This window comes from Pan paniscus, chromosome 8 (genome assembly GCF_029289425.2).
Source record: "Pan paniscus chromosome 8, NHGRI_mPanPan1-v2.0_pri, whole genome shotgun sequence".
Taxonomy (NCBI): domain Eukaryota; kingdom Metazoa; phylum Chordata; class Mammalia; order Primates; family Hominidae; genus Pan; species Pan paniscus.
Window position 1 is genome coordinate 72,017,602 of NC_073257.2, and position 15,738 is coordinate 72,033,339.

At 39.7% G+C, this 15,738-nt stretch overlaps 1 protein-coding gene across 1 annotated transcript in view; it reads right to left on the minus strand.

Annotated features, from left to right (window-relative positions):
- The window catches only part of CCDC6 (coiled-coil domain containing 6), a 118,357-nt gene that overhangs the window by 17,334 nt on the left and 85,285 nt on the right, over window positions 1–15,738 (minus strand). Inside the window, exons 4-6 of the mRNA XM_003821180.7 lie at window positions 8,516–8,619; window positions 6,499–6,659; window positions 801–957 (exon numbers count right to left, since the gene is read on the minus strand). Coding sequence (XP_003821228.5) covers window positions 801–957; window positions 6,499–6,659; window positions 8,516–8,619 — 422 coding nt within the window. The remainder of the gene's footprint in view (window positions 1–800; window positions 958–6,498; window positions 6,660–8,515; window positions 8,620–15,738) is intronic.

Below are 15,738 nucleotides of genomic sequence, written 5' to 3' on the forward strand. Positions count from 1 at the left end.
GAATTTTCTTGCAGAAATGATCTGGTTCAGAGAAAGGTTAATTCTCTAACTTCTGGGTTTCTCTGCAGATTGAACATCTTTTTCCATTTATACTTGTTTGTTATCTTACCACTGCCTTATCCCAAATTTAGAGAGGAGGAAGAGGGAAGAGAACTGGATGAGGCACAAATACTTGAGACTATTTCTGCTAGTTAACCAAAGGATGGGTCTCTTACTCCAGATCACTCACAGTGGGGCAATGAGGGGATTCGTTGCTTAGGTTTGAATAGATGAACGCAATCCATTAGTTTTATTTTTTTTTAAGTGGCTACAAAAAGGCTCAAAAGTTATCAAGTGTGTTAAGGCAAGTCCTTGGGATTTCAACAACCCCCACCTGTGTCCCTGCTGATTCCTTTCAACCTATGCATGCACTGTTTTCCTCGAGCTGCACTATAGCTTGCTTATCCTTATACAGTACAGGAATTAATATGTTCCCATGCTTTAAACAGATATGACACTGGATTAAACTAATTCAGCAACAAATGCAAACTCTGCTGCTTCTCTAATATAACCCTGTCTCCATTTCTCTCCCCACCAAATAATTTTAGAGCGGTGATTTTTTTCATCTTTTTGTGTTTAAGGAAAATGTTCAATCTTTATCCCATTCTTGGCATCTACTATAACGCAGTGGCATTCATTAGCACAATAAATACATATTTAAGCCATCCCCTTATACATCTAACAGGATACCAAAGAAAACCTCTGTAGAACCTGGGTTTTATTTTTTAAACAAAAACAAGGCTCATAAGACATGCACACACCTTTCGTCGTCCATTTCTAAGCTGGACTCACTCTCGGAGAGCTGTCGACAGAGGGCTTCTCTTCTCTCCATCTCCCTCTGCAGCTTCCTCTGCAGCCTCAAGTTCTCTTCTCTCATGTGACGTTCCTCCTCCAGATACTGTGCCATTTTCTCTGAATCTGAAAAGTCAGTTTTCAATTAAACCATGTTTCATGCAATCATATCCAAATCTAAAAAAAAGGAGACTTCAGTTCAGCCCCTATGCCACAGACAGAGGGAATTGTTACAAGATGGTCTTTCTGGTCAGGTATGGTGGCTCACACTTGTAATCCTGGCACTTGGGGAGGCTGAGGAAGGCGGATCACCTGATGTCAGGAGTTCAAGACCAGCCTGGCTAACATGGTGAAACTCAGTCTCTACTAAAAATACAAACATTAGCCAGGCGTGGTGGCAGGCACCTGTAATCCCAGCTATTTGGGAGGCTGAGGCAGGAGAACTGCTTGAACTCAGGAGGTGGAGGTTGTAGTGAGCGAGACTGAGCTACTGCACTTCAGCCTGGACAACACAGCAAGACTCTGTCTCAAAAAACAAAGAAACAAAAAAGATATCTGGTCTTTCTCATTCTCCCACACATAGATGAGATATGGATTTAAAGTTTATCTCAAGTATAAAAGTTTACCAATTATTTGCATTTAGAAAAAAATATAAAACGCAGTGTTGGCAGGTTAGGCATCGTCACTCCCACTCATTTGCATTCTAAAGTGCTTTAAGTAGAAGAGGAAATGGTGGAATTGGAGTCTACAAGTAGCCACTACAAGAGCTCTTCTCTACATTGCCAGAGCTGGGAAAGGAGGGAGGCCCAGATTCTGCCCATGGGCTCTGCTCTAGACACCAGTTTGGCTGCCTCTCAACTCCAGACACAGCAAGCCATCTAGGGGAGCCTGTGACACTTGTTGGCATCCCCGCTGTGCACAGTGGTGGCGGCACACCAAGAACCACTGTACTAGAACATGTGATAACAGTTAACATTCTTTTCATGAGAATAGACATTAACATAGTAAACTAGAAAACTTCAGATTAATATTTCCAAGTCTAATTTGTGGTATGTGTGTGGCTGTCTGTTACCCTGACTCACACACACGTAGCAGCAGAGGGCAGGTGAAGTCCTGTATATAGCTGGCACCTCTAGGGATGGCATCTTGCTTATGACAAATACCCCTTCCTCAGGAGCTCCCCCACAAATCCAGGTCTCTGCTACAGCACCCATCTCCCAGGACAGAGCTGACTAGCCCTGGCACTAGATGTTGGACCCAGGCTGAGCCACTTAGACTACCTCTCCCAGGAATCTGAAATGGGGAACTGACATCTTTATGGGGATCCAGGGTCTGCTTCAGCTAAGTTCCCTGGAGCCATCAAAACTCTTGTCCTTCCAAGGTTATTCTTCACAGGATTCTGTGGCATACTCCACAACCTTCCAAAAAAAGAAAAACACGTCTTCCTTCCTCTTTTGACAACCTCCCCACCGCCCCCATTCCTTTCTGGTTTATCTCACACAGAATCTGCTACTAAGTAACCAGAATTATCTAATACAAAATGTGGTGTCTACCCATCTTCTTGCTTCATTTCTTTTCCTTGTCTTTGTCAATGAACTTGGGAAAAGTAAAATCTCCATATACTTCTCTTTTCTGAAAAGCAGCTACAAATTCAGAGTGGCCATGAGCACGTCTAAGAGAGTTTCCTGTAGGCTGCTGTTCCATATTGTCAGTTCGGTCCAAATTTAGGGAAGAAGGAGGGAGCTGAATGCCACAATGAGCATTTTTCTCCCACAGACTGACCCTATTTCAACTCTCAATGCCCATCAAATTAGTTTCAGTTTTAAGCAACTCTACAAAGGTCTGGCATTTTAGCCAATAAAGACTTCTGATAAGTATTCAATGATTTCCAAGACAGCATCATTACAGATATACAAAAGCTCTTGAATATCCTTATTTTAGAAATTCAAATAAAAATACCAAAATTATTAAACACTATTACGTGCACTAAACACTAAATCCCTTGGCTGTTTCAACATAGCCAGAAACCCTGCTGTCTAATCCAGACACAAAAATCTCTTTAATTGAAGGCATGCTGGGGAAATATTTACAAAGTACACTTTTAATATAAACGATTTAAATTATTTCATCCCAAATATGCAAGCATGCAGAATTTTTCACTTGGCTCTATAGGAAACAAAAGATTGACCCCTTGGAGTATTTGCTGTTTCTAGAACTAGAAGGGTGACTGTCAGAGCAAGCTGACTTTCTTTTCCATAATAGGACTCTTATAATGCCTTTTACAGGAAGTGTGCTGGAGACTACCATGAAATCCTTTGCAGAATTAACATTAGTGAGGCTCCAAGAACAATAACTTCAGAGAACACTGTCTTTCAAAGAAAAAATGGCAATCCTTTAGCATTGGGGAACTCAGCAGGGGGATCCTTAAACAATATATCTATAGATAAGAATGTCCCCTGCAGTGATCGGCTGGGAAGACTTCCTGGCAGTTCAGCAATTGACCTAGAAGACAGAGGCACAGAGAAGGCACCAGGTCCAACACCTCTGGGTGTCACTGACTCACACACAGAAGGCTGTCACCAGAGCATTCCTTGGCTGCCCCCTGTTGGCACACAGCCTCACCTGACCAGATTTGTTCCTATGAGTCCTCCTCCTTCCTCTTGCACACAGAACTCCCTAGTACTTAGGGGCCACAGCTTATATTTCCCCAGGTCTACAGCCATCTCCCAATATAGTAGGCCCTCACTTAACATCATCCACAGATCCTTGGAAACTGTGACTTTAAGTGAAACAACATATGTATGCCATAGGAACTTAACTCTTGTTTGTATCAGTTAGCCTATGGTAAAATCGGTTTTGTATATAGAAAGTTGTTTCACTTTAAGTCTCAGTTTCCAAGAACCCAAGGATGATGTGAAGTAAGGACTTACTGTATTTTAGTCAAAGATGGTGTGAACTGCGGATGACTTCCACACAGATTCCAAAGAGGTGGCTCCCAAATGATCCAAAGATCTGCATGGCTTGCATTCCCTTCCAAGTTCACAGTTAGAAAATACCAGTGCCCAGACTATACCCCAAGCCAATTAAGTCAGAATTCCAAGGATGAGTCCTAGCCACTGGTCTAAGCTGGCCAGGTGATGCCAACGTTCAAACATTGCTGAGAACTGTTGAGAGAGAGGTTCAAGTTCAGATGCAGTCAAGCTTGGAGGGTGAGGAGCCACCTGCCATAGCTGCATCCAAAAGAGGCCCAGGTCATCTAACCTAAGGAGAATGCAAGGAATGGATGATGAAAAGTCATTAACACATCCTTTAGGCCCAATCCAACCACTGCAAGCAGCTAAGTGCCACTGCTGCTTCTTTAGTTCAGCTTTCTCTGTCCTCACAAAATCAGAAATAGCACTTACAAATGCCTCTGTTAGTATCTGCAGTCTCTTCAGACTAAACAGTGCAGTATGGAGATAGTAGTAAGCAAAAATTCTCCCCAAATTCCTTCTGAAATTTTTGCTAGGGGCACGATGGAGCAGTATAAAGGAGGAGGAAAAATGCAAACTGACAGCACTGGAAAAAGTTCAGGAAGGTGCTGAAAGATGTTTGTGTACTCACATGGTAAAAACTCAAGAATCTTAAAATAACTAATATTTGAGAACTATTTGATATATCTCATTTGATTTCCACCAAACACACATAGTAATTATCAACCTGAGGTCCACATCAGGATTACTTATATATATATTTTTTAATATGCTCCTTTTTTACTCCATGGAGTAAGCCCAGAAACCTGTACGGTGCTAGAATAGTGATTCCCTAAAGATGTCCACATGCTAATCCCCAAAACCTATAAATGCTACTAACCTCACTTGACAGAAGGGCCTTTGCAGAAGTGATTAAGTTAAGGGGCTTGAGATGGGTAGATTATCCTAGATTATCACAGTGGGCCCAACATAATCACAAGGATCCTAATAAAGGGAGGCAGGGGAATCAGAGTGAAAAGAAGATGTAACAACAGAGGCAGAGGTGGGGTGGTACGACTGCAAGGAAGGGGCCACAAGCCAGGGAATCCAGGCAGCCTCTAGAGCTGGAAAAGGCGAGGAAACAGAGGCTCCCCAACAACCTCCAGAAGGACGGCTGCCCTGATGACACCCTGATTTTAGCCTAGTGAGTCCCATCTTCGAACTGTAAGATGGTTAAGTTTGTATTGTTTTGAGCCTCTAGGTTTGTGGTAATTTGTAATAGCAGAAATAGGAAAGTACTACACCATATTTCTCAAAGGCTCCAAGGATGATACTGATACACCATCCCAGATGCTCCACAGCACAAGAATTTGTAAGGAACTTCAGAGATGAAAACAAAGGTAGGAACCACTGAACTTTTTAAAATGCACATTCCATGTGGCCCAACAAATCCACTTCCTGGAATCTATCCTGAAGGTGTTCCTGCACAGGTATCAAACACGTGTATAGAGATGTTCATTGCAGTTGTAGCATAGCAACCAAAAAGGGTCCACTGGTATGGGACTAGTTGAATTACGGCATATTCATACAATCAAATACTATGCAGCCTTTAAATAAGGGATGAAGGCAGCTTTGTACGTATCGGCAGGGGAGAAAACTACAATGCATAGTAAGCGAAAAGAGAAAGGTGTAAATGAGTGTGCTCATTGTGTTACTACAGCTGTCCCTCAGAACCTGTGAATCCCAAGTATACCAATATGTGTGCATACTCAGGTCCTGTAGTCAGCCCTGAGGAACCCACAGATAGGAAAAGTCAGCCTTCCACATGTACAGGTTTGACATCCCATGAATACTGTATTTTCCATCCATCTTTGGTTGTGGATGCAGAACCTCCAGATACGAAGGGACAACTGTATTTATTGAAAAAAAAATCCACAATATAAGTAAACTAGCACAGTTCAAACCCGGGTTGTTCAAGGGTCAACTGTATGTGTATAAATAAGTTTATATACAAATATATCTGGAAGAATATAGTACAAATGTATAATTGTGGGAACAGGGTAGCTAGAGAATAGGAATGAGAGAAAGACCCATTTTTTCACTGCATACCTTTCACTGAATTATCTGTTCAAAAAAATAAATTTGAATAGCCAAAAAAAAAAAAAAAACACAAATAGGAGAGACCCAAGAAACTACACAGGGACATAATCAAATATTCAGAAATCTAGTCCTTTGATTTTTCAACTCAACATCTTGGCCTCTTCCAAAATATTAAGTATAAATTTCAAAAGCATTTACTCTTCAAATAGCATGAACAAATGTCAGCTAAGGTTGAATGTAGTAGTAAGGAAGGTAAACACTACTCTCTGCCTTAATATTTTGAAAGTGCTTTGAGGTCTGCTGCAATATTTTTGTTAGCACAATCCTAGAGATAAACATGGCAGAGATTAAAAATGTTACTTGTGATCCTGGATGTTCCTGAAATTACTTTAATTATTTTCTGGAAGTATTCTAAATGGTTTTGTTCTCCCCTACTATAACACTCAAAAAAAAAAAAAATTCCATTCCAGGATGATGAACTTAAGTAAACATGCATCAGTAATATATGAATTTAATTACTGCAAATTCAACAGTAATTAAATATTGGTAATACCCTATATTTGGTAAAGTTATTAATTCTATAGGCATGAAACTAGTGAAACCAGAGGCTACGTACGCTGTAACTGAGCAGCTCTCAGTTGCTTCTTCAGCCGTTCCACTTCATTCTTTAAAAACCTGATGTGACGCATCATATTTTCTGGAGAATCAATCTCCATGGAGATATCTCTAGGCGATGGTGGAGCAGAGACGGGCTGGTCTAATTTTTCCTGCAGGATTCTTCATTGAAAAGAAAAATTCCAACAATGACTAACAGTTTTCCTTGAAAAGACAAAACAACATACTAGCTGGCAGGTTTGTTTTAAAAGCAAACTCCTGTTTACTGCCAGAATTCACAGGGTTGCTTAATTCCTCTGCCCATTTTACATCAAACTTCTGCCCTTACCTGGTGTCTCACGTCAAAGGGCAGAGCTGATTCTAATCTCCCTTTTTCCTTTTAAATGACTATTAAATGTTTTAAATTAAACAATACTGAAAAGTCTTTATTTAACAACAGGATCTGATAATTATGCCTGGAATACAGTATGCACTTAGAAATACCTGCTGACTCAATGTTCAACTTCTTGGGTTTAGTGCATGAAGATGCTGAGGAAATTCCATTTTCTTACGGCTTTTGATTGAAGCTTCTAAGCTACTATGAATCTCCTTGGAGGGTAAAGTAACACAGAGACTCAACTTCTAAAATTCCCTCCTGCAAAACTAATTGCAAGGGCATGGCAAACTGGACTAGCGGCCCTTTGCTTTTGGCCACAGCAAAGGTAAAAAGTTAAAAACAAAACCAAAATTGTCAGGTTAATAATTAGTAGTGCCACCTTCTTTACCAATTATTTTTATGTTGAAGGATATAAAATACTGATATTCAATAGCTCTGATCTACAAAATGAAAACTTCCATACTGTTCAATCCAATAATTTGGCACTAATACATGTAAAACCTCCAACTGCCTTTTACAAAGTCTTCCTTTGGCAGCAGATCTCTAAATCCCTTTCCATAGCTGCTGGGGTTTTTGTTTTGTTTTTGCTTTGTACCTTTGAGTTTGTCCAAGAGCAAACTGAGTTACCTCCATCCAGGTCTACCCTTGAGAAAACTAGTGTGTTAAATATTATAATGGTCCCTGCATTTATTACATAAAATGACTTTTCGTAATTCAACTTATTAGTACTGCTACAATAATACCTATCAGTAAAGCATAGTGGATATGATTATAACAAGTATTTCTTATAGATATAGCTCTAATTTTCACTTTTCTTAAAGCTATGTGGCATGCCGATATTTTGCAAATGTAGACATGAACTCAAAACAATTACAAATATGCATCCAAACCAAATACTTAAGGAGGAAGGGCTCTGGGTAGCAAACAAAAGATCTTGGTGAAGTAGATTAATGACCATTTTTAAGAAACTCACTTTTTACACCCGTACACACATTCCACATACAGAATCTTCTTCCCATTCTTACAAGCCCTGCCTCACACACTCCAAAGTACTCAGTGCTTGAAAATAAGGGCTTAACTATCTTGCACAAAGAGGTTTAAGAAATGTTTGCTGTTGAGTGACATTCCACTTCCAAGTACATACATTTTATATAAAGAATCCTAGCCTTAAGTATGTAAAGGTATTTCTTTACATTAGGTTTTAAAACAATTTTACTATTAAAATCTCAGGCTTCCTAAAGAAGTAAATTCCAGAGATGTATAAATAATAGTACGCAGTATACCCTATGTACTTTAGAAAACAACTGAGGAAGCCAGTTCAATAAGATGGAAAGTTGAAATTGCAACCATTCTTGAAAATACTTTAAAGGTGAACAATAGCAGCATGACTAATTCTCTCATAGCCTTGTAACACCAAATGAAAAGAAATTCTACTGGGACAGTATGATAGCAAAGAATAAAGAGGTGCCCAACATGGGAATAGTTCAGAAGGCTTTCAACATTTTTTTTCCTTTGGCCAATTAAAATGATGTGCATCACCAAAGAATTAAGGTGTCCTACTGCTATTCCTCAGTCACACCCAGAACAGCAACACACACACACACACACACACCCCCATACTGAACAGCAAGACTAAACAAACCGCTTTTCAGCTTCAAGCTTATCCATCCTTTTCCAGAGGCGATTAACTAGTGCTTCTTGTTCTTGTTCCAATGTATTTTCAAGGTCAATCTTCTCCCGTCTCAACTAAAGGAAGGAAAAAAGTGTTACCAAAGTGTCAGGCCACTTATACTTTGTTAATACATTTTTTGATTGAACAATTAGGACCCCTTTTCTTGGAGAATACTGCAAACATATGGCCAATTTTCTGGCACAAACATATTAAGTGCATCTAGTTCTTAAACTTTGAAAAAAACTAGATAGGTTCATTCTTGGATGTTAATGCTTAATTGTTGTCTGGTACATGAAATGCATTGCTTGTTTCAGCATTTATTCGAGGCACGTGGAAAGTCCTCCTTAGAGAGGTCTTTAGGGGAGTTCGGTGTACTAGTCATATCAGGACTTTTCTGGGCTTGTCCCTTACAGTTCTGGGCTTACAGTTATTCTTCCGGGCTTGTCCCTTACAGTAAGTCAGAAAGGTTATATTACTATTCATATAAATAACTCTTAAAAGCTCCCAAACACTCTACATACTGGCTAATGGAGATAAATAAACATGTACTAAGATATAAAAACACACACAAAATATGATAAACACCAAATCCACAATACTGGTTACTCTAAGGATTTAGGGAAGGAAGAAAATTTGATTTGGGGGAGGCTTTGCAGTTGGGGAGGGAACCCCAACAGTGTTCTATTTCAATGAAGCAAACATGGGAAAATTCAATTAATCAATATTGAGCAATATGTAATAAATACTGAGAACAATGACTGGATAATGGGGGCATAGCAGTGAATCAAGGAGTCAGGAATTTCTGCCCTCATGGATCTTCCTTTTAGTGGGGGTCAAGACAGTAAATGAAACAATTATATACTTGTGAAATAGTATGAAACAGATATGCAGAAAAAGGGCTGGTAAGAGAGACTGAAAGTGCAATAGGTTTCATAGCAATGAGTAGAGGACATGTGTTCTATCATTCTCCGTACTTGACATATTAAATAATTAAAAATTTTTTCTTAATGCAAAGAGCCTATGCTACTGCTTCCATGTTATTTCTTCAACCAGTGGCAATTCACCTTTCAATGGTTGAGTCAACAAATTATTCTTGATTGCACAAAGATGTTAATAGATTCCACATTTCCTTAGTGGGTCACAGAGGCAAGCTCCTCATCCAAAGATCCCGTGTGTACACATAAGGCAGAACCAAAAACATGAATAAAAAGTAGTCTTTTAAAGCAATCAAACATCAGAAAATAATATCCAAAGTGCGGTTTTACTTTTACAGCCAAATGACATTCCCCTTTCTGAAACTCTTGGTAGCTTAGTCTTAAGAAGCAACAATCTCAACCTCCCGAGATGGTTAGTACTACCAACACCACCCAAGGTCCTTAAGGAGCTCACAGAGAGCAAAAGACTTGCCCATATTCACACAGGAGCACAGGACAGCCAATGAAGGTGAGCAGCTACTTGTTCCACATCTGAGCCAGAATGAATATGCATAAAATCAGCTGCCTCAGAACCTGAACAATCAAGACCTGAGAGGAAATGATATAAGGATAATGATATCATTATGTTCTAAGTTTAGAGAAAAAAGGAGGTCTCAAACAGATGGGAAAAACACTCTCCTGTGACGACAGAGCTCTAGGCTTTTCTTTTCTCCTCTCAAAGCCATAAAAATAGCTGTAGAAACAACTGGCCATTTGAATATTTAAAATATTTCCTACAAACAGGTACAGTCACAAAACAGCAGCCAATGCATTGGGGGGAGACTCCTGTAATTACACTTCTGTCTTATGATCATAGACTTTGAGCCAAATGCCTAGGTTCAAATCCCAGCTCCATCAATCACTAGTTAGAAAATGTTGAGAAAATTACTAGATATAATTTTACCATTTGCAAAGTAAGGGAAAAAATAATGTTTGGCTCATTGGATTACAGTGAGCATTACATTTGTAAATCTAGGTAAACCATTGATAACTAATTGGCACTTAGAAAGCACTCAACACTTTTTGGCTATGATAATCACCATATCTGGATATCCGTTCTATTTCTGTTCCAGCCCTCCACAATGTAAGTCCTACAAGGCACTTGTCTTGTCTGTTTCATTCCTTAGTACATCCTCAGTATCTAGAATAACATCTGGCACCTTATAGGCCATCAATATATATTAGAGGGCTTATTTGACAAGTGAATAAGCCGTGATTACGTAGCAAACTGGAAACAGAGCTTCAAAATATGTTGTTTTTGCATGGCAGAATTTGATTCTGAAGAACAGTTCAAGGGCAAAAAGGAGGAGGTGCAGGGTGTCAAAATAAGTCAAATATATTGTGCCGCAAAGTTGGGACCCCACTAACGTGCAAATGCTCCTCAGAATGTTAAACAATTCCTACCTGCAGCAACAATGAGAAATCGTGGGACCCTTATATGACTCCTACTAAACCTTGTGATTCTCTGCATTCATCATACATTTTGGCCAAGCTTTGAAGTACAATCCACAGTCATTTCTTTTCTTTTCTTTTCTTGAGACAAGGTCTCGCTCTGTTGCCCAGGCTGGAGTGCAGTGGCACGATCATGGATCACTGTAGCCTTAACCCACTGGGCTCAGGCATTCCTCCTGCTTCAGCCTCCCAAGTGGCTGGGACTACAGGCACACACCACCACACCTGGTTAATTTTTTATTTTTTGTAGAGATGAGTTCTTGCTACGTTGCCCAGGCTGGTCTTGAATTCCTGGCCTCAAGCAATCCTCTGTCTTAGCCTCCCAAAGTGTTGAGATTACAGGTGTGAGCCACTGCCCCCAGCCTCAGAATTATGTTTATTTAAACAAATAACTATGAGGCATTTACCTTTAAGGATCCCAATTCCAGTGTTTAAAAGCATCATAGGAGGTAGAGGTAGTTGATAAGCAAGAAAAAAATTCAAGCAGGCATCATTTTGCAGTATGATGTCTAGTGGAGAAACACATACTCAATTACTTTTAGAGTAAATACTCATAATACTAATCAATAACTCTGAGAAGCAAAATCAAGACAAAGCTGTCTTTACCCATATGTAACTAATAAGGCATGTGACTCTGAGCAGGTCACCCAGCTGCTGTAGCTCCGATGCCCTCATCTATGAAATGAGAAGTTTGGCCTGGATGATGCCTGTGGTCCCTTTCTGGCCTATCCATTCTGTCATTCCCTGCCCAATGTCAAGACAGTAGCTGTCTTCAGTCGGGGCTAGTTCCGTCACACGCATTTAGAGCCAGAAGCAGCAAGGCAAATCATCATTTTAAAGCTGAGGAAACCACTAGCCTGCAAGATGACATGACTCAGGCAGTCATGCCACCAAGATAGGAACGGATATCGGTCACCATGGCAGCCAAAATTGCTGGGTCCTGTCCAACCAGCAAGTACAGAGGAACTTGAGGGAAACATGGATTTAGGGCAAATCAAGCTGTGGTTTGTGGGCCTATCTCCTTTGCCAACAATACTTGGGAGTAGCAGAGTTGGGGGTAGCTGATGCCAGGGAAATAAGGACAGTTTAGGGAGTCTATGAGCGATTTTGGAAACAGACGAGATCAGGAAACATGGGTTGGAGCTCTACGTGAATCTCGGCTCCTTCCTGGCATCTGTTGGTAGAGTTACCAGCTATCAATCTACTGCCCACCTCAGCAAACGTGGGCACCCTGAGTGTGAAACTTGGGTTTGCTGTCCCAATTTGCTCTACTAATTTATTTCTATGATGCAGGCAAGACAGGAAGCCCCAGCTCAGCCGTGTGGATTCTCAAGTACAGTAGGTCCTTGAATGTTCAACATCCTTTTATTATAATGTTGACGAGGGGGAAAAAAAAAAAGCAGATTCTCAGTGGGGCCTCTGTCTATGTAGGGTTCACATGTTCTCCTTATGTCTGTGTGGGTTTTCTCCAGATACTCGAGTTTACTTCCATGTCCCAAAGATGTGCAATCGGCATGTCTACATAGTCCCTCTGGAGTGAGTAAGAGTGTGTGTATGAGTGTGTCCTACAATGGGCTGGTGCCCCATCCAGGGTTGGGTCCTGCTTTGTGCCCTGAGCTGCCAGGACAGGCTCCAGCCACCCTTGATCTGAACTGGAATAAGCACGTTAGAAAATGAATGAGTACAAATTATTGTAAAATACAAATTCATAAAGTATATGCTAATCATACAAACACATGAAAATCAATGATGCAGTATGCAAGTGTTCAGCAAGCTGCTGTAATTGTTACTATTTGCTTTTGAACTGTGAGTTGGGGGGAGGTGCTCCTTACAATTTTTACTTTGCAAACATTTATCCCTTGATTTAACACATCACTACTATGACCATCACTCACTGATTCACTAAAAATGGGGTAATTATATGGTTTTCATTAATCTTTAATATATGCATAATTCATATTTGTTTCAATGTTTAATATCAGAAGTATGTTGGGTCTTTATTTAGAAATGTGATAATGTTTTTGTGACCAGAAATACGTCATAGGAACTTAACTCTTGTTTATATCAATCAGCTTCTGGTAAAATTGATTTTCATATATGTTGTTTCACTTAAAGTCAGTTTCCAAGAACTATACTGACAATGTTAAGTGAGGACTTACTGTATTTCATTACATAGGCTGGCAGTGCTACAGGACTCTATATTATCTTTAACCCTGCAAAGAGCAGGGCCTCTTGTTTTTTCAGTTTTAAAAATCTCAACTTTTCAGCATTGTTGAGGAGCTCTGGCTGACAATAAAGAGCAGAGAAGTTAGAGGAAATCATATTGAGTCCCTTGGTTAATTTCCCCTGAAGTTCTTTATCAGTTTCCCCACCACTTCCTGCCCACCTAATTCCAAATCCTATATACTTAGAGCCAAAGTGAACATAACAGTTCTGCCAATTAAAACAGATTTTCAATGCTTACACTGTCCTGGTCATTGCACAAGCTCATAATATATGTTAAGTTTCCAGGGTAGTAAGTTGGAAATTCTTGCTTCAGGTGTAAAAAGCCAAGTGATACAGTGCTTTCAATATGCTGGTCTCTATCTGTAATAATCTCTCTTCCACATCCTTCCTAGTATCAACTGATCACTTTTTTTAAAAAATTGGTGTTCATGCAATACATACCCCACTCATCCCTTACCAAACATCTAATTTTCAGGCTAACCCAAGCCCCGTACTGTGATTATTCCGCAAGCATCCAGCACCAAGGGATAGAGCTGATTTATTCATTGGAGCTGAATATTCATTGGAAAGACTGCTTTGTAATTAAGTCAGTTCAATGAACTGCCAAATTCTTTACTCCTCTTGAGTAGCTCTACTTTCCATTACAGGTTAATTAACATCAGACCAGGAGTTCTTATTATGTTCCCAAAATAAATTTAGAACTTCTTCAATGAATAAACTTAATATATAAAAATGCATCTGGCTTATTTGAATTCACAGCCGGTCCTACTTGTGTCTTCTCAGTAGACAGATCCAGACCAAAGAAGCAGAAAGGGAGTGGGCCAGCCCAGAGGTGGCTCCCAATGCTACCACAGTTCTTTCTTACTATTGCATTTTTCCATTTAAAGAGGACTACGATGCTAGGGTGGGAGTAAGGAACGTTTGGCAAAAAAGCCGGATGAGAACTCTAGCTAAATCTAGCTCAGTTATAGGATTTTGAAAGGTTTTAGTGAACCTTTTCAATCTGCTTTGAAAGGTTTTAGTTTAAGGACCATATTATCATCATTACTATGGGAAAATCTGTTTTGAAACCCAAATATTTGATTTATAACACAAATTTTGGAAAGCAGTCCATTATAACTACGACATGTACTAATCCAGGCATAATAAAGAAAAGGGAAAGCCTATGAAATAAAGGCTATCATGTAAATAGAACACAAAGTTTGCCAGGCACTTAAGCCTGGGAAACAGAGTGAGATCCCGTCTCTACAAAAAAAATAAAAAATTATTCAGATGCAGTGCCATGTGCTTCCAGTTCCAGCTACTCAAGAGGCTAAGGCAGGCGGATCTCTTGAGCCCAGAAGCCTGAGGCTGCAGTGAGCTATGACTGTGCCACTGTACTCCAGCCTGGGTGTCAGAGCAAGACTCTGTCTCAAAAAAAAAAGAACGAATGAACAAACGAATGAAAGAAAGAAAGAAAAAAAAGAAAAAGATAGCAGAATACTTTAACAGCCACATTAACCAAACTCTAAAGTTGGCTAGATTTTTTTTTTTTTAAATAAGAGGCAAGTCCTAAGACAACACGAGAGTGTGTTGGGGATTTAACACAACAACTTCCCAAAGCCTTTCAGCTTAGGTTATGTCTAATGCTATGTCTAAAGGCCATTAAAAGCTTAGCCCCATCTCCTATCACTTTACTATGTGATTTCATAGATGTTCAAGTGTTCAAAGTGCTGACCTGGGGGTACATCAACATCACCTGGGAAAATATAAGTACAATATTCAAAAAATAAATCAGTCAGAAAAATGGTCACAGTTTTGCTTCTACTACAAGAGCAGAGACAATCTCATTCCATCCTATTTTCCCATACACCTGAGTTAATCCAGATTGTGCCTATATATTGGAAAGAAGTGACTAACAGAATTCATGAGGGGGCTATTAAAATACATCACGTGCATCTGACATGAAAATAGCAATCCACAATGGTCCTTGACAAAGCCTTCACAAAGTAAAGCAATGGAGACAAGTCAGGTAAAACAAGCAATGTCTGTGTCAGCTGTCTGTTCAGGTGATCAGTGGAATTTTGCTCAGTCCTGGCAATTCTCCTAAGGTGGAAGACATCTGACCCTTGCATTCTGGAAAACTGTCTTTTAAAAAAAAGACAAAACAAGTAGTCAGTCTGTGTTACAGATAAACTAAGACAGGTGTTCATAGACCACAGAGTCCCCCCAGGTGTCTATTTGATTAATCAAGCTGTGATTGCTTTCAGAATTTTAAGAACAAGTTCTAGGTCATCACACAGCTCATGCAATGCTGAGAACAGAAAGAGTTGAGGGAAGTCTGCCAGTGAGGAGCAAGGAAAAGGGGGAGGAAGAGTGGTCACTTTCTAGACTAGAAGATCAAAGTTATAATTGAAAAGAAACTTACCTACATATATCTAAAATACAGGAAAAAGGAGAAATACGCAAAAAAAATCAGAAAGAACTATACAGCAAGATAAATATGGTTGTCCCTTGGCTGAAAGTTATGCCATTGATAATTTATCTTCCTATTTTTTCCTG